This window comes from Physella acuta, unplaced genomic scaffold, assembly GCF_028476545.2.
Source record: "Physella acuta isolate Inbredline_101_S28 unplaced genomic scaffold, ASM2847654v3 ptg000964l, whole genome shotgun sequence".
Lineage (NCBI taxonomy): Eukaryota > Metazoa > Mollusca > Gastropoda > Physidae > Physella > Physella acuta.
Window position 1 is genome coordinate 459,077 of NW_026732481.1, and position 19,548 is coordinate 478,624.

At 37.2% G+C, this 19,548-nt stretch overlaps 4 protein-coding genes across 6 annotated transcripts in view; 1 reads left to right on the forward strand and 3 right to left on the reverse strand.

Annotated features, from left to right (window-relative positions):
- The window catches only part of LOC131953919 (ribosomal RNA processing protein 36 homolog), a 67,922-nt gene that overhangs the window by 29,113 nt on the left and 19,261 nt on the right, over positions 1-19,548 (forward strand). The gene's annotated exons all lie outside the window — the stretch shown is intronic.
- LOC131953912 (heat shock protein 70 B2) lies at positions 3,886-7,213 on the reverse strand. The gene is made up of 2 exons (XM_059317362.1): positions 6,759-7,213; positions 3,886-6,150 (listed from the first exon to the last, which is right to left on the reverse strand). The coding sequence occupies exon 2, from the start codon at positions 6,148-6,150 to the stop codon at positions 4,240-4,242; it is 1,911 nt and encodes a 636-aa protein (XP_059173345.1). The 5' UTR covers positions 6,759-7,213; the 3' UTR covers positions 3,886-4,239.
- On the reverse strand, positions 9,582-12,690 carry LOC131953913 (heat shock protein 70 B2-like). 2 transcript variants are annotated; one of them, XM_059317364.1, is made up of 2 exons: positions 12,534-12,690; positions 9,582-11,846 (listed from the first exon to the last, which is right to left on the reverse strand). In XM_059317364.1, the coding sequence occupies exon 2, from the start codon at positions 11,844-11,846 to the stop codon at positions 9,936-9,938; it is 1,911 nt and encodes a 636-aa protein (XP_059173347.1). In that variant the 5' UTR covers positions 12,534-12,690; the 3' UTR covers positions 9,582-9,935. The 2 variants fall into 2 exon arrangements, with proteins under 2 accessions (XP_059173347.1, XP_059173346.1); XM_059317363.1 differs by having other exon boundaries at positions 12,409-12,690.
- LOC131953911 (heat shock protein 70 B2) lies at positions 15,233-18,480 on the reverse strand. 2 transcript variants are annotated; one of them, XM_059317361.1, is made up of 2 exons: positions 18,166-18,480; positions 15,233-17,488 (listed from the first exon to the last, which is right to left on the reverse strand). In XM_059317361.1, the coding sequence occupies exon 2, from the start codon at positions 17,486-17,488 to the stop codon at positions 15,578-15,580; it is 1,911 nt and encodes a 636-aa protein (XP_059173344.1). In that variant the 5' UTR covers positions 18,166-18,480; the 3' UTR covers positions 15,233-15,577. The 2 variants fall into 2 exon arrangements, with proteins under 2 accessions (XP_059173344.1, XP_059173343.1); XM_059317360.1 differs by having other exon boundaries at positions 18,051-18,480.

The following is a 19,548-nucleotide window of genomic DNA, read 5'->3' on the forward strand; positions in this document are numbered from 1 at the left end:
ATAACAGAAGGCTATCTAGATCTAGATCTATATTTACATTTTTTTTTAGATCTAGAGGTGATATATTATACTAGGCATGCTGCCCAGCTTTGCTTAGGCTTTCGAAAACATTGAGAATTTGAATGCTTAATTAATTCGCCCGAGGGTCGGTCTACGACCTCAGGAGTTATGAAGAGGTTCCTCCGTGGACATTTTTTTTCGATTTATAGCTCATATAAGGCGCCGGTCAGTCGAGGTCAGTTTTGACCCCATCATCGTAGACTTTTCGGCCAACCGGCCACCGTGTTCTGTCGCCCCAAGGCAAGATCCTGCCAAATTTGAAGCGCCTGCGGCGCCGGGAAGTGCCCTGTCGGGCACCCGACAACTTTGCTTTATATATTATAGAGATTAGCAAATTGCATAGATAAACAAAGATTTCAATAAAGTAATTAAGGCCTGAAATACTTTAGTATAGAAATGTATTATTTGAATAGATGAATCTAGAATATCTAGATCTAGAATCCAAATAAATAAAATAAATTTTATGAGTTTAGGCCGGAAAAATTGTATTGTATACATTTCATAGTGTAGGTAGATCTAAATCAAATTTGAATGAAATAGTTCATTTCTTTTTATTCTAAACACGGCAGATGACGTCATTAGTTAATGTATAAGCAATAGTGACGTCACAGTTTTATGCGTTCTTTTTCACATATATTAATGCTTTTCCGGTTGCATAAATAATACTGTTTCTCTACATTCGAATACGCCTTTAATTTTTATTTTTCTTCTTTAAATAAAATTGTGGTTATACATTTAAAACATCTAACATATTATTTTCAACAAAAGTCCGTATAAAGTTCTCCATATATCGCTGCCGTTTCTGACGTGATGTCCGGCGAAAATATTTTGCGGACAGACAGAGAGAGAGAGAGAGAAGAGCGCACATGGCGTTTTATATATTAGGACTAGGCATGCTGCCCAGCTTCGCTTAGGCTTTCGAAAACATTGAGAATTTGAATGCTTAATTAATTCGCCCGAAGGTCGGTCTACGACCTCAAGAGTTATGAAGAGGTTCCTCCGTGGACATTTTTTTTCGATTTATAGCTCATATAAGGTACCGGTCAGTCGAGGTCAGTTTTGACCCCCACATCGTAGACCTTTCGGCCAACCGGCCCCCGTGTTCTGTCGCACCAAGGCAAGATCATGCCAAATTTGAAGCGCCTGCGGCGCCGGGAAGTGCCCTATCGGACACCCGACAATCTAGATCTAGATCTAGATTCCTAAAAGAATTTTTTTTTTAAATTTAGCCCGAGCATAATAAAAAAGAATACATTAACCAAGTTGACTTGCTGTGTCTCGAACCCGCACCACCTGCGTGGTTTAATGTACACTAACATCTCCGCTATTTAGGCACCTTATAAAATACGGAGAATGAAACACGTATTTTAAAATCTTAACTTACGCGAATATGCCTATTCTTTCAAATTAATTTTTTATCCCAAATTAGCCAGTTCCAAACAAAGATTTTGTATAAAATAAATAAGTCTTGAAATAGTTTAGTCCTAATATAGAAATTTATTTTTGGAATTGATTTTAGAGAATTTAGAGTCTAAATCTAGATCTTAGCGTCTACGTCTACATCTAGTTATTGCGTAGATTTAGATTTAGATTTAGTCTAGATCTAGAATCTCTAGATCTAGAATCCAAATACATAAAATAAATTTTATGAGTTTAGGCCGGAAAAATTGTATTGTATACATTTCATAGTGTACGTAGATCTAAATCAAATTTGAATGAAATAGTTCATTTCTTTTCATTCTAAACACGGCAGATGACGTCATTAGTTAATGTATAAGCAATAGTGACGTCACAGTTTTATGCGTTCTTTTTCACATATATTAATGCTTTTCCGGTTGCATAAATAATACTGTTTCTCTACATTCGAATACGCCTTTAATTTTTATTTTTCTTCTTTAACTAAAATTGTGGTTATACATTTAAAACATCTAACATATTATTTTCAACAAAAGTCCGTAAAAAGTTCTTCATATATCGCTGCCGATTCTGACGTGATGTCCGGCGAAAATATTTTGCGGACAGACAGAGAGAGAGAGAGAGAGAAGAGCGCACACAGCCTTTTATAAATTAGGATATCTATCCTAATATCCGATCTATTTGAGAATTTTATTTTGTTACACAAATTTAAAAAAAAATTAATTGGTCAAATAGAGCGAAAATAACATTTTGAAATAATTGAATTAAACTTAATTATATTAGATCTAATAGTAAATTTATTTAACATGTGATGTGCAATGCAGATTATTAGAATAGCTTTAACGGTTTTATTTACACTGTCGTCGCTTTTGAAAATCTCATCGTTTGCTCAAAACTTGACCAAATTATCGTTCAAATAATTTGACACCATGTTTAGCTTTTTGATTATATGTCGTTTGCACTTGTTTCTTTACAAATAATTATACAGTTATAGTAAATAAATGGATTGTCAAAAAATAATGTCACATACTGCAAGGGGGGTTTAGGGAATCATGGATAGTGGTAGACGTGACGAGTTAGCATTTTAAAATTACATTGTAGCAGGAGTTAATTTCGCATATTTGATAGATTTTTTGTTTTGTTTTCTTTTGTAATGTGTAATAAAAATCGACTAAAGTTTGATCCTTTTCTGTTAAACAGTTTATATTCGAGAATTAAATGGTGATTAGCAAGTTGTTTTTTTTTTCACAAAATCAGCTTATTAGTAACTTGCAAGGTTTTTCGGTAGTTCGATATTTTTGTTTTGGTGCAAAATGATTTTGTTTTTTAGAAATAGATCGTTATATTCTAAATAAAATACAAGAAAATTGTTATCAAGAGGTAGGGCTGGTCTGAGTAGCTGCATAGGGTAGTTTGCGTCTGACTGTTTGTGATGATCCTTGGGTGGGGGTATGTGTGTGGCGATGGACGACCCTAAATAATTATTAACAATGTAATTATGTGGCTTTTTGTAGCTCTGCATACAGTATGACATTCAACACACTTGCATACAGTCAAAAGAATTTTAGAAAAGCAAAAATAATTAAACAGTTTCCAGCAATCTGGCATTTACACTCTATCTGAGAGTTATAGAAAATTGTTAAAAATTGTTACACTATCATTTCAAAATTTGTATTTTTTTTTGCAAATAACTTACTATTTATTGATGATTTTTTTTAAAGTAAATGTTTTGGTTGTTTCTTAAATAACAACCGATTTGGTCAAGTGTTGAGTTCAAAATATTAATATGTACATCTGTCATATTGATTATCTTTCACTTTGTTGCGTCATGGATGAAGCGCCACAGTTTGAATATAAAAGAGAAAATATCATGTTTACCAGCCAACCCATACTGCACAGCATTCCTATTGATTACAGTTACACTTTAGTCTGTCATGTATAAAACTCCAAAATTTTTATAAAACAAAGTTTAAAATAATTTTAAGTGTATCCACCACCTTTTATTGGCAATAAAGTTTGACATATTGTGCGTGTGGTTATTTAGTTTCAAAAGTTAATATAGTTTTGCCTAAGTTTTTTCGAAGAGTGACATCGAATGCTGTTTTAATCTGTTTTGATGTGCTTGTCAGATCACAACGTGAAGTCTCTACATAAAATTGTTGGTGATGCAATGAAGCATACAATCCACTGCAACAGACTTCAAAATGCTCTTGTTGTATTGTTTTGTTTTTTTGTCAGCACTTGGGCAGAAAACACACTTGTACATACTTTGACCCGAGAAATTGGAATTTCCAGATAACAAAAAGTGATTTCTTTCAATGATGATTATTTTTGATAGTAGTATTGAACAACGATATTTGAAAGAAGAAAAAATAACAGCTCAAAATATTTGCATAAACTTTTATTCGCTCATTTAAAACTGAAAAGCCATTTTTTTTAAAAAACAAAAGCATTATATAAACCATTTCTTTCAACAACTATTAATAACATTTCAATGTCTTTAATCATTTACACTTAGCAAAATAAAACATACACACATAAGAAAGTAGCTCTACTTGCGTTTCATTTAATCAATGGTACATTTGACTATTTACATCAATATACAATAAACTTTACAATAGTGAAACAAATATTGCAATTTATCAAAATGTATAAGTAGTTTAATAAACACTGTCTTATTTTATCACATAATTCCATCTGAAAACAAACTATTTAAAAATAGTTCACTTAAATCTTTTTCATAATACAAACTATTTATGCAGATCAATCTAGCTCTTCAACAGTTGGTCCGTTGTGATTACTGTGTGACTGATCCCCATGCCCACTCTGTCCTGTATGTAATTTAGCCATTATAGATGAAGAGATCTTTTGTATTTCCTTTAGTTTGTCTTCGAACTCTTCCTTTTCGGCCAGCGAATTATTGTCCAGCCATTTGAGTGTGCTATTGCAGGCATTGAGCACAGAATCCTTATCCGCAGAAGAAAGTTTGTCACCAGCAGCGTCCACTGCCTGCTTGACACTGAAAACATAGCCCTCCAGTTGGTTTCTGGCACTGACTTTTTCTTGTTGTTTCCTGTCTTCATCTTTGTACTTTTCAGCTTCGGCCAACATTCTATCAATATCTGCCTGACTGAGGCGACCTCTATCATTTTTTATGGTAATGTTATTCGACTTTCCAGTACTCTTGTCTTGGGCTGTGACATTGAGAATACCATTGGCATCGATGTCAAAGGTGACTTCAATCTGGGGCACCCCGCGAGGAGCAGGCGGGATACCTGTCAGGTGAAATCGACCCAAGAGATTATTGTCTTTAGTCATGGTCCGCTCACCTTCATACACCTGTATGTCGACTCCGGGTTGGTTGTCAGCATAAGTGGTAAAGATCTGGGATGTTTTTGTAGGGATGGTGGTGCCTCTCTTGACGAGGGCAGTCATAACGCCTCCAGCTGTCTCAATGCCGAGAGACAATGGAGCTACGTCAACAAGTAGAACATCCTTGATGGTGTCACTCGTGTCTCCAGTGAGCACAGCAGCTTGGACGGCAGCGCCATAGGCCACAGCTTCGTCGGGGTTAATGGATTTGTTCAGTTCTTTTCCGTTGAAGAAGTCGCTCAACAGCTTTTGCACCTTGGGAATACGTGTTGACCCTCCAACCAAGACCACTTCATCGATTTTGCCTTTATCGAGCTTAGCGTCCCTCAAAGCTGTCTCGACGGGCTCAAGCGTCGATCTGAACAGGTCACCGCACAGCTCTTCAAATCTGGCTCTGGTCATTTTGGTGTAAAAGTCAATGCCTTCGTAGAGAGAGTCAATTTCAATGGATGCTTCTGTGCTGCTGGACAAGGTCCTCTTGGCTCGTTCACAGGCAGTGCGCAGGCGCCTGATGGCCCTCGGGTTGGAGCTCATATCTTTGTTGTGTTTCCGTTTAAACTCCTGCACAAAGTGATTGACCATTCTGTTGTCAAAGTCCTCTCCACCCAAGTGAGTGTCTCCGGCAGTGGCTTTCACTTCAAACATTGAACCTTCATCAATGGTCAGCACACTGACATCAAATGTGCCACCTCCGAGGTCAAAGATGAGTACATTAATTTCACCTTTATGCCTCTTGTCTAGTCCATAGGCCAGCGCTGCTGCTGTTGGCTCGTTGATAATTCTCAGCACATTTAAACCGGCGATGGCCCCGGCGTCTTTTGTGGCCTGTCTCTGTGAATCGTTGAAATAGGCAGGAACTGTGATGACTGCATCTGTGACTTTCTGGCCCAGATATGCTTCTGCAGTCTCTTTCATCTTGATCAGAACCATAGAACTGATTTCTTCTGGTGCAAACAGTTTTTGTTCTCCTTTGTACTCGGCTTTGATTTTAGGTCGCCCATCCACATCAGCAACTTTAAATGGCCAATGTTTCATGTCCCCTTGAACAGTCTTATCATTGAATTTACGACCTATCAACCTCTTGGCATCAAATATGGTGTTGCTGGGGTTCATGGCGGCTTGGTTTTTGGCAGCGTCGCCAACAAGGCGCTCTGTGTCTGTGAAGGCAACATAGCTTGGTGTTGTACGGTTGCCCTGGTCGTTGGCGATAATTTCTACTTTCCCATGCTGGAAAACACCAACGCACGAATACGTTGTGCCCAAATCAATGCCGATCGCGGGAGCTTTTTGGCCTTTCGTCATCTGAAATGATCACAAAAGCATAGATGAGTGGGCTGTGGCAGTTAGAAAAGTCAGTAAAACAGAGGTAGATTGTCACAAAGTGTGCATGCCTGACTATGCTAGCTAACATTTAAATCTCGAGCCTGCAGTCCATCCCCGATGTCCACCAGCTCTGACACATGTACATAACACCAGTGGGAGTAAATAAGACGGATGTGCACACAATACCTGTGTGGGTTGGCGTTAAAAAAACAAATGAACTCTACTACATCTACCCTATGGAAAGACTCCTCCTAGTGGGTACTTGACTTTTACTACTACAATACTAATTCAGCTTCTATAGGCCTACCTTCAATGTATAGGGAAAAAATATATTGAAACCAGAACTTGTTTCTAAGTCAAAAAAATTCGACAACATTAGCAAATTCCATGCTTTGATTAAATAGTCGAAAGAGCCAACTCTTTAAGCCGACAGAATACACACCTTTACAACACAATGTTTTGCTACTACCATCATAAGTTGTGTATGATGGATTTCTTTGAATACATAGCCTATTGCTATTTTAAATCCATGTATTTACCTAATCATAACAATGCATAGGTTAATTGTGAAACAAAATGTTACTTACCTTCACTTAAATTTCGATGACAGTCACCACAATAATGTTTGATTCTGATGAGTAGTATGTTTTTCCAAGTCAAGAACTGTGTTACACAATAATAGAAAACCGATTTGGATTTACTTTTACACTCCTCTGTGATCTGTTTTAATCTCTTAGATTCGGGCTGTAGGCTTCTTTTCTATTTCAACTCTTGCTTTGCTTTCTCTGCTGTATCTTAGCTCGCTCGAGTCTTAATCTGTCCACCTCAACTGGCTCGTTACTTATATACATTTCGTTGAAGCTGAGGTAGAAAAACCTAGAATGTAAACACAGTCTCTGGTGCACACACGAATCTCGTGGCAAGTTCTAGATGTTTATTTTTAGATACACCGAGGAATACAAGGAGCTGATTGGTCGTAAGCGATACCGCTGCGCATGCGCCATAACCTTTGTAACCTTTGACATATTTCGGTTCGTTATGAACAGAGACCAATTGAATAATGATTACGTTCCGATTTAATTTAGCCTATCATTTGTATTTAAATTATTACCATTCAGTGGCTAGTGTAAGATGTTCTATTACAAAAAAATAGACGATTCATTTTCTTACTATTAGAGATGAAATAATAATTAAAGTCAATAACAGAAGGCTATCTAGATCTAGATCTATATTTACATTTTTTTTAGATCTAGAGGTGATATATTATATAATATATATCTATCCTAATATCCGATCTATTTGAGAATTTTATTTTGTTACACAAATTTAAAAAAAAATTAATTGGTCAAATAGAGCGAAAATAACATTTTGAAATAATTGAATTAAACTTAATTATATTAGATCTAATAGTAAATTTATTTAACATGTGATGTGCAATCTATATATATAATTCTCTTCTGGGAGACGCTAGAAAACAAGCTGTAAAAACAAGCTCCCTACCACCCCCACCCTTACATGGTCTTAGTGAGTTGTGTTCACTCTAAATGTTTACAAGCAGAGCCGGGTTTAGTGACGACTATTAGGGGCAGATAATTTAGTTTGAAACGATTTTAAACGTAGGGGGGGGGGGGCGGAAGGTGGGGGGGGGGGGTTATGGTTCTTATCTTGCTACTTATAGTGTTTTAAAGAAATATTTTCAGTGGCAGCGTTGGTGCCGTCGAATTCACAAATTATGAATTACTGAAAAGTAGAAAAAAAACAACTAAATAGCGGCGTATGTTATGCCGCGGGCCGGCTCGTACAGATTATTAGAATAGCTTTAACGGTTTTATTTACACTGTCGTCGCTTTTGAAAATCTCATCGTTTGCTCAAAACTTGACCAAATTATCGTTCAAATAATTTGACACCATGTTTAGCTTTTTGATTATATGTCGTTTGCACTTGTTTCTTTACAAATAATTATACAGTTATAGTAAATAAATGGATTGTCAAAAAATAATGTCACATACTGCAAGGGGGGTTTAGGGAATCATGGATAGTGGTAGACGTGACGAGTTAGCATTTTAAAATTACATTGTAGCAGGAGTTAATTTCGCATATTTGATAGATTTTTTGTTTTGTTTTCTTTTGTAATGTGTAATAAAAATCGACTAAAGTTTGATCCTTTTCTGTTAAACAGTTTATATTCGAGAATTAAATTGTGATTAGCAAGTTGTTGTTTTTTTTCCACAAAATCAGCTTATTAGTAACTTGCAAGGTTTTTCGGTAGTTCGATATTTTTGTTTTGGTGCAAAATGATTTTGCTTTTTAGAAATAGATCGTTATATTCGAAATAAAATACAAGAAAATTGTTATCAAGAGGGCTGGTCTGAGTAGCTGCATAGGGTAGTTTGCGTCTGACTGTTTGTGATGATCCTTGGGTGGGGGTATGTGTGTGGCGATGGACGGCCCTAAATAATTATTAACAATGTAATTATGTGGCTTTTTGTAGCTCTGCATACAGTATGACATTCAACACACTTGCATACAGTCAAAAGAATTTTAGAAAAGCAAAAATAATTAAACAGTATCCAGCAATTTGGCATTTACACTCTATCTGAGAGTTATAGAAAATTGTTAAAAAATGCTTCAAAATTTGTACTTTTTTGGCAAATAACTTACTATTTATTGATGATTTTTTTTTTTTTTTACGTTTGGCGCTAACTTCATTGGCCACCAAGTAAATGTTTTGGTTGTTTCTTAAATAACAACCGATTTGGTCAAGTGTTGAGTTCAAAATATTAATATGTACATCTGTCATATTGATTATCTTTCACTTTGTTGCGTCATGGATGAAGCGCCACAGTTTGAATATAAAAGAGAAAATATTATGTTTACCAGCCAACCCATACTGCACAGTATTCCTATTGATTACAGTTACACTTTAGTCTGTCATGTATAAAACTCCAAAATTTTTATAAAACAAAGTTTAAAATAATTTTTAAGTGTATCCACCACCTTTTATTGGCAATAAAGTTTGACATATTGTGCGTGTGGTTATTTAGTTTCAAAAGTTAATATAGTTTTGCCTAAGTTTTTTCGAAGAGTGACATCGAATGCTGTTTTAATCTGTTTTGATGTGCTTGTCAGATCACAACATGAAGTCTCTACATAAAATTGTTGGTGATGCAATGAAGCATACAATCCACTGCAACAGACTTCAAAATGCTCTTGTTGTATTGTTTTGTTTTTTTGTCAGCACTTGGGCAGAAAACACACTTGTACATACTTTGACCCGAGAAATTGGAATTTCCAGATAACAAAAAGTGATTTCTTTCAATGATGATTATTTTTGATAGTAGTATTGAACAACGATATTTGAAAGAAGAAAAAATAACAGCTCAAAATATTTGCATAAACTTTTATTCGCTCATTTAAAACTGAAAAGCCATTTTTTTTAAAAAACAAAAGCATTATATAAACCATTTCTTTCAACAACTATTAATAACATTTCAATGTCTTTAATCATTTACACTTAGCAAAATAAAACATACACACATAAGAAAGTAGCTCTACTTGCGTTTCATTTAATCAATGGTACATTTGACTATTTACATCAATATACAATAAACTTTACAATAGTGAAACAAATATTGCAATTTATCAAAATGTATAAGTAGTTTAATAAACACTGTCTTATTTTATCACATAATTCCATCTGAAAACAAACTATTTAAAAATAGTTCACTTAAATCTTTTTCATAATACAAACTATTTATGCAGATCAATCTAGCTCTTCAACAGTTGGTCCGTTGTGATTACTGTGTGACTGATCCCCATGCCCACTCTGTCCTGTATGTAATTTAGCCATTATAGATGAAGAGATCTTTTGTATTTCCTTTAGTTTGTCTTCGAACTCTTCCTTTTCGGCCAGCGAATTATTGTCCAGCCATTTGAGTGTGCTATTGCAGGCATTGAGCACAGAATCCTTATCCGCAGAAGAAAGTTTGTCACCAGCAGCGTCCACTGCCTGCTTGACACTGAAAACATAGCCCTCCAGTTGGTTTCTGGCACTGACTTTTTCTTGTTGTTTCCTGTCTTCATCTTTGTACTTTTCAGCTTCGGCCAACATTCTATCAATATCTGCCTGACTGAGGCGACCTCTATCATTTTTTATGGTAATGTTATTCGACTTTCCAGTACTCTTGTCTTGGGCTGTGACATTGAGAATACCATTGGCATCGATGTCAAAGGTGACTTCAATCTGGGGCACCCCGCGAGGAGCAGGCGGGATACCTGTCAGGTGAAATCGACCCAAGAGATTATTGTCTTTAGTCATGGTCCGCTCACCTTCATACACCTGTATGTCGACTCCGGGTTGGTTGTCAGCATAAGTGGTAAAGATCTGGGATGTTTTTGTAGGGATGGTGGTGCCTCTCTTGACGAGGGCAGTCATAACGCCTCCAGCTGTCTCAATGCCGAGAGACAATGGAGCTACGTCAACAAGTAGAACATCCTTGATGGTGTCACTCGTGTCTCCAGTGAGCACAGCAGCTTGGACGGCAGCGCCATAGGCCACAGCTTCGTCGGGGTTAATGGATTTGTTGAGTTCTTTTCCGTTGAAGAAGTCGCTCAACAGCGTCTGCACCTTGGGAATACGTGTTGACCCTCCAACCAAGACCACTTCATCGATTTTGCCTTTATCGAGCTTAGCGTCCCTCAAAGCTGTCTCGACGGGCTCAAGCGTCGATCTGAACAGGTCACCGCACAGCTCTTCAAATCTGGCTCTGGTCATTTTGGTGTAAAAGTCAATGCCTTCGTAGAGAGAGTCAATTTCAATGGATGCTTCTGTGCTGCTGGACAGGGTCCTCTTGGCTCGTTCACAGGCAGTGCGCAGGCGCCTGATGGCCCTCGGGTTGGAGCTCATATCTTTGTTGTGTTTCCGTTTAAACTCCTGCACAAAGTGATTGACCATTCTGTTGTCAAAGTCCTCTCCACCCAAGTGAGTGTCTCCGGCAGTGGCTTTCACTTCAAACATTGAACCTTCATCAATGGTCAGCACACTGACATCAAATGTGCCACCTCCGAGGTCAAAGATGAGTACATTAATTTCACCTTTATGCCTCTTGTCTAGTCCATAGGCCAGCGCTGCTGCTGTTGGCTCGTTGATAATTCTCAGCACATTTAAACCGGCGATGGCCCCGGCATCTTTTGTGGCCTGTCTCTGTGAATCGTTGAAATAGGCAGGAACTGTGATGACTGCATCTGTGACTTTCTGGCCCAGATATGCTTCTGCAGTCTCTTTCATCTTGATCAGAACCATAGAACTGATTTCTTCTGGTGCAAACAGTTTTTGTTCTCCTTTGTACTCGGCTTTGATTTTAGGTCGCCCATCCACATCAGCAACTTTAAATGGCCAATGTTTCATGTCCCCTTGAACAGTCTTATCATTGAATTTACGACCTATCAACCTCTTGGCATCAAATATGGTGTTGCTGGGGTTCATGGCGGCTTGGTTTTTGGCAGCGTCGCCAACAAGGCGCTCTGTGTCTGTGAAGGCAACATAGCTTGGTGTTGTACGGTTGCCCTGGTCGTTGGCGATAATTTCTACTTTCCCATGCTGGAAAACACCAACGCATGAATACGTTGTGCCCAAATCAATGCCGATGGCGGGAGCTTTTTGGCCTTTCGTCATCTGAAATTATCACAAAAGCATAGATGAGTGGGCTGTGCCAGTTAGAAAAGTCAGTAAAACAAAGGTAGATTGTCACAAAGTGTGCATGCCCAACTATGCTAGCTAACATTTAAATCTCGAGCCTGCAGTCCATCCCAGATGTCCACCAGCCCTGACACATGTACATAACACCAGTGGGAGTAAATAAGACGGATGTGCACACAATACCTGTGTGGGTTGGCGTTAAAAAAACAAATGAACTCTACTACATCTACCCTATGGAAAGACTCCTCCTAGTGGGTACTTGACTTTCACTACTACAATACTATTTCAGAACTTGTTGCTAAGTCAAAAAAATTCGACAACATTGGCAGATTTCATGCTTTGATTAAATAGTCGAAAAGTCCATTTCTTTAAGCCGACAGAATACTCACCTTTACAACACAATGAATGTTTTGCTACTATCATCATAAGTTGTGTATGAGGGATTTCTTTTAATACATAGCCTATTGCTATTTTGAATCCATGTAATTACCTAATCATAACAATGTATAGGTTAACTGTGAAACAAAATGTTACTTACCTTCGCCTTAAATTTCGATGACAGTCACCACAATAATGTTTGATTATGATGAGTCGTATGTTTTTCCAAGTCAAGAACTGTGTTACACAATAATAGAAAACCGATTTGGATTTACTTTTACACACCTCTGTGATCTGTTTTAATCTCTTAGATTCGGTCTGTAGGCTTCTTTGCTATTTCAACTCTTGCTTTGCTTTCTCTGCTGTATCTTAGCTCGCTCGAGTCTTAATCTGTCCACCTCAACTGGCTCGTTCCTTATATACATTTCGTTGAAGCTGAGGTAGAAAAACCTAGAATGTAAACACAGTCTCTGGTGCCCCGTATCTCGTGGCAAGTTCTAGATGTTTATTTTTAGATACACCGAGGAATACAAGGAGCTGATTGGTCGTAAGCGATACCGCTGCGCATGCGCCATAACCTTTGTAACCTTTGACATATTTCGGTTCGTGATGAACAGAGACCAAATGAATAATGATTACGTTCCGATTTAATTTAGCCTATCGATTGTATTTAAATTATTACCATTCGGTGGCTAGTGTAAGATGTTCTATTAAAAAAAATAGACGATTCATTTTCTTACTATTAGAGATGAAATAATAATTAAAGTCAATAACAGAAGGCTATACTATAAGTATATATAGATCTAGATCTATATTTACATTTTTTTTAGATCTAGAGGTGATATATTATAGGCCCTATATCTATCCTAATATCCGATCTATTTGAGAATTTTATTTTGTTACACAAATTTAAAAAAAAATTAATTGGTTAAATAGAGCGAAAATAACATTTTGAAATAATTGAATTAAACTTAACGAGCCGGCCCGCGGCATAACATACGCCGATATTTAGTTGTTTCTAATTTTCAATAATTCATAATTTGTGAATTCGACAGTACCAACGCTGACACTGAAAATATTTCTTTAAAACACTATAAGTAGCTCGTTAAGGACCATAACCCCCCCCCCCCCCCTTCCTTCAGCCCGCCTCCTCCCCCCCCCCCCCTACGTTTAAAATCGTTGGCTCTGCTTGTAAACATTTAGAGTGAACACAGCTCACTAAAACCATGTAGGGGTGGGGAGGTAGGGAGAGCGTTTGCAGCTTGTTTTCTAACGGCTCGAAGAAGAGAATTATATATATAGATTATATTAGATCTAATAGTAAATTTATTTAACATGTGATGTGCAATACAGATTATTAGAATAGCTTTAACGGTTTTATTTACACTGTCGTCGCTTTTGAAAATCTCATCGTTTGCTCAAAACTTGACCAAATTATTGTTCAAATAATTTGACACCATGTTTAGCTTTTTGATTATATGTCGTTTGCACTTGTTTCTTTACAAATAATTATACAGTTATAGTTAATAAATGGATTGTCAAAAAATAATGTCACATACTGCAAGGGGGGTTTAGGGAATCATGGATAGTGGTAGACGTGACGAGTTAGCATTTTAAAATTACATTTTAGCAGGAGTTAATTTCGCATATTTGATAGATTTTTTGTTTTGTTTTCTTTTGTAATGTGTAATAAAAATCGACAAAAGTTTGATCCTTTTCTGTTAAACTGTTTAAACTCGAGAATTAAATGGTGATTAGCAAGTTGTTATTTTTTTTTCACAAAATCAGCTTATTAGTAACTTGCAAGGTTTTTCGGCAGTTCGATATTTTTGTTTTGGTGCAAAATGATTTTTTTTTTTTTAGAAATAGATCGTTATATTTGAAATAAAATACAAGAAAATTGTTATCAAGAGGTAGGGCTGGTCTGAGTAGCTGCATAGGGTAGTTTGCGTCTGACTGTTTGTGATGATCCTTGGGTGGGGGTATGTGTGTGGCGATGGACGGCCCTAAATAATTATTAACAATGTAATTATGTGGCTTTTTGTAGCTCTGCATACAGTATGACATTCAACACACTTGCATACAGTCAAAAGAATTTTAGAAAAGCAAAAATAATTAAACAGTATCCAGCAATTTGGCATTTACACTCAATCTGAGAGTTATAGAAAATTGTTAAAAAATGCTACACTGTATCATTTCAAAATTTGTATTTTTTTTTGGCAAATAACTTACTATTTATTGATGATTTTTTTTTTACGTTTGGCGCTAACTTCATTGGCCACCAAGTAAATGTTTTGGTTGTTTCTTAAATAACAACCGATTTGGTCAAGTGTTGAGTTCAAAATATTAATATGTACATCTGTCATATTGATTACCTTTCACTTTGTTGCGTCATGGATGAAGCGCCACAGTTTGAATATAAAAGAGAAAATATTATGTTTACCAGCCAACCCATACTGCACAGTATTCCTATTGATTACAGTTACACTTTAGTCTGTCATGTATAAAACTCCAAAATTTTTATAAAACAAAGTTTAAAATAGTTTTAAGTGTATCCACCACCTTTTATTGGCAATAAAGTTTGACATATTGTGCGTGTGGTTATTTAGTTTCAAAAGTTAATATAGTTTTGCCTAAGTTTTTTCGAAGAGTGACATCGAATGCTGTTTTAATCTGTTTTGATGTGCTTGTCAGATCACAACGTGAAGTCTCTACATAAAATTGTTGGTGATGCAATGAAGCATACAATCCACTGCAACAGACTTCAAAATGCTCTTGTTGTATTGTTTTGTTTTTTTGTCAGCACTTGGGCAGAAAACACACTTGTACATACTTTGACCCGAGAAATTGGAATTTCCAGATAACAAAAAGTGATTTCTTTCAATGATGATTATTTTTGATAGTAGTATTGAACAACGATATTTGAAAGAAGAAAAAATAACAGCTCAAAATATTTGCATAAACTTTTATTCGCTCATTTAAAACTGAAAAGCCATTTTTTTTTTAAAAACAAAAGCATTATATAAACCATTTCTTTCAACAACTATTAATAACATTTCAATGTCTTTAATCATTTACACTTAGCAAAATAAAACATACACACATAAGAAAGTAGCTCTACTTGCGTTTCATTTAATCAATGGTACATTTGACTATTTACATCAATATACAATAAACTTTACAATAGTGAAACAAATATTGCAATTTATCAAAATGTATAAGTAGTTTAATAAACACTGTCTTATTTTATCACATAATTCCATCTGAAAACAAACTATTTAAAAATAGTTCACTTAAATCTTTTTCATAATACAAACTATTTATGCAGATCAATCTAGCTCTTCAACAGTTGGTCCGTTGTGATTACTGTGTGACTGATCCCCATGCCCACTCTGTCCTGTATGTAACTTAGCCATTATAGATGAAGAGATCTTTTGTATTTCCTTTAGTTTGTCTTCGAACTCTTCCTTTTCGGCCAGCGAATTATTGTCCAGCCATTTGAGTGTGCTATTGCAGGCATTGAGCACAGAATCCTTATCCGCAGAAGAAAGTTTGTCACCAGCAGCGTCCACTGCCTGCTTGACACTGAAAACATAGCCCTCCAGTTGGTTTCTGGCACTGACTTTTTCTTGTTGTTTCCTGTCTTCATCTTTGTACTTTTCAGCTTCGGCCAACATTCTATCAATATCTGCCTGACTGAGGCGACCTCTATCATTTTTTATGGTAATGTTATTCGACTTTCCAGTACTCTTGTCTTGGGCGGTGACATTGAGAATACCATTGGCATCGATGTCAAAGGTGACTTCAATCTGGGGCACCCCGCGAGGAGCAGGCGGGATACCTGTCAGGTGAAATCGACCCAAGAGATTATTGTCTTTAGTCATGGTCCGCTCACCTTCATACACCTGTATGTCGACTCCGGGTTGGTTGTCAGCATAAGTGGTAAAGATCTGGGATGTTTTTGTAGGGATGGTGGTGCCTCTCTTGACGAGGGCAGTCATAACGCCTCCAGCTGTCTCAATGCCGAGAGACAATGGAGCTACGTCAACAAGTAGAACATCCTTGATGGTGTCACTCGTGTCTCCAGTGAGCACAGCAGCTTGGATGGCAGCGCCATAGGCCACAGCTTCGTCGGGGTTAATGGATTTGTTCAGTTCTTTTCCGTTGAAGAAGTCGCTCAACAGCTTTTGCACCTTGGGAATACGTGTTGACCCTCCAACCAAGACCACTTCATCGATTTTGCCTTTATCGAGCTTAGCGTCCCTCAAAGCTGTCTCGACGGGCTCAAGCGTCGATCTGAACAGGTCACCGCACAGCTCTTCAAATCTGGCTCTGGTCATTTTGGTGTAAAAGTCAATGCCTTCGTAGAGAGAGTCAATTTCAATGGATGCTTCTGTGCTGCTGGACAGGGTCCTCTTGGCTCGTTCACAGGCAGTGCGCAGGCGCCTGATGGCCCTCGGGTTGGAGCTCATATCTTTGTTGTGTTTCCGTTTAAACTCCTGCACAAAGTGATTGACCATTCTGTTGTCAAAGTCCTCTCCACCCAAGTGAGTGTCTCCGGCAGTGGCTTTCACTTCAAACATTGAACCTTCATCAATGGTCAGCACACTCACATCAAATGTGCCACCTCCGAGGTCAAAGATGAGTACATTAATTTCACCTTTATGCCTCTTGTCTAGTCCATAGGCCAGCGCTGCTGCTGTTGGCTCGTTGATAATTCTCAGCACATTTAAACCGGCGATGGCCCCGGCATCTTTTGTGGCCTGTCTCTGTGAATCGTTGAAATAGGCAGGAACTGTGATGACTGCATCAGTGACTTTCTGGCCCAGATATGCTTCTGCAGTCTCTTTCATCTTGATCAGAACCATAGAACTGATTTCTTCTGGTGCAAACAGTTTTTGTTCTCCTTTGTACTCGGCTTTGATTTTAGGTCGCCCATCCACATCAGCAACTTTAAATGGCCAATGTTTCATGTCCCCTTGAACAGTCTTATCATTGAATTTACGACCTATCAACCTCTTGGCATCAAATATGGTGTTGCTGGGGTTCATGGCGGCTTGGTTTTTGGCAGCGTCGCCAACAAGGCGCTCTGTGTCTGTGAAGGCAACATAGCTTGGTGTTGTACGGTTGCCCTGGTCGTTGGCGATAATTTCTACTTTCCCATGCTGGAAAACACCAACGCATGAATACGTTGTGCCCAAATCAATGCCGATGGCGGGAGCTTTTTGGCCTTTCGTCATCTGAAATTATCACAAAAGCATAGATGAGTGGGCTGTGCCAGTTAGAAAAGTCAGTAAAACAAAGGTAGATTGTCACAAAGTGTGCATGCCCAACTATGCTAGCTAACATTTAAATCTCGAGCCTGCAGTCCATCCCAGATGTCCACCAGCCCTGACACATGTACATAACACCAGTGGGAGTAAATAAGACGGATGTGCACACAATACCTGTGTGGGTTGGCGTTAAAAAAACAAATGAACTCTACTACATCTACCCTATGGAAAGACTCCTCCTAGTGGGTACTTGACTTTCACTACTACAATACTATTTCAGAACTTGTTGCTAAGTCAAAAAAATTCGACAACATTGGCAGATTTCATGCTTTGATTAAATAGTCGAAAAGTCCATTTCTTTAAGCCGACAGAATACTCACCTTTACAACACAATGAATGTTTTGCTACTATCATCATAAGTTGTGTATGAGGGATTTCTTTTAATACATAGCCTATTGCTATTTTGAATCCATGTAATTACCTAATCATAACAATGTATAGGTTAACTGTGAAACAAAATGTTACTTACCTTCGCCTTAAATTTCGATGACAGTCACCACAATAATGTTTGATTATGATGAGTCGTATGTTTTTCCAAGTCAAGAACTGTGTTACACAATAATAGAAAACCGATTTGGATTTACTTTTACACTCCTCTGTGATCTGTTTTAATCTCTTAGATTCGGTCTGTAGGCTTCTTTGCTATTTCAACTCTTGCTTTGCTTTCTCTGCTGTATCTTAGCTCGCTCGAGTCTTAATCTGTCCACCTCAACTGGCTCGTTCCTTATATACATTTCGTTGAAGCTGAGGTAGAAAAACCTAGAATGTAAACACAGTCTCTGGTGCACACACGAATCTCGTGGCAAGTTCTAGATGTTTATTTTTAGATACACCGAGGAATACAAGGAGCTGATTGGTCGTAAGCGATACCGCTGCGCATGCGCCATAACCTTTGTAACCTTTGACATATTTCGGTTCGTGATGAACAGAGACCAAATGAATAATGATTACGTTCCGATTTAATTTAGCCTATCGATTGTATTTAAATTATTACCATTCGGTGGCTAGTGTAAGATGTTCTATTAAAAAAAAATAGACGATTCATTTTCTTACTATTAGAGATGAAATAATAATTAAAGTCAATAACAGAAGGCTATACTATAAGTATATATAGATCTAGATCTATATTTACATTTTTTTTAGATCTAGAGGTGATATATTATAGGCCCTATATCTATCCTAATATCCGATCTATTTGAGAATTTTATTTTGTTACACAAATTTAAAAAAAAATTAATTGGTTAAATAGAGCGAAAATAACATTTTGAAATAATTGAATTAAACTTAACGAGCCGGCCCGCGGCATAACATACGCCGATATTTAGTTGTTTCTAATTTTCAATAATTCATAATTTGTGAATTCGACAGTACCAACGCTGACACTGAAAATATTTCTTTAAAACACTATAAGTAGCTCGTTAAGGACCATAACCCCCCCCCCCTTCCTTCAGCCCGCCTCCTCCCCCCCCCCCCCTACGTTTAAAATCGTTGGCTCTGCTTGTAAACATTTAGAGTGAACACAGCTCACTAAAACCATGTAGGGGTGGGGAGGTAGGGAGAGCGTTTGCAGCTTGTTTTCTAACGGCTCGAAGAAGAGAATTATATATATAGATTATATTAGATCTAATAGTAAATTTATTTAACATGTGATGTGCAATACAGATTATTAGAATAGCTTTAACGGTTTTATTTACACTGTCGTCGCTTTTGAAAATCTCATCGTTTGCTCAAAACTTGACCAAATTATCGTTCAAATAATTTGACACCATGTTTAGCTTTTTGATTATATGTCGTTTGCACTTGTTTCTTTACAAATAATTATACAGTTATAGTTAATAAATGGATTGTCAAAAAATAATGTCACATACTGCAAGGGGGGTTTAGGGAATCATGGATAGTGGTAGACGTGACGAGTTAGCATTTTAAAATTACATTTTAGCAGGAGTTAATTTCGCATATTTGATAGA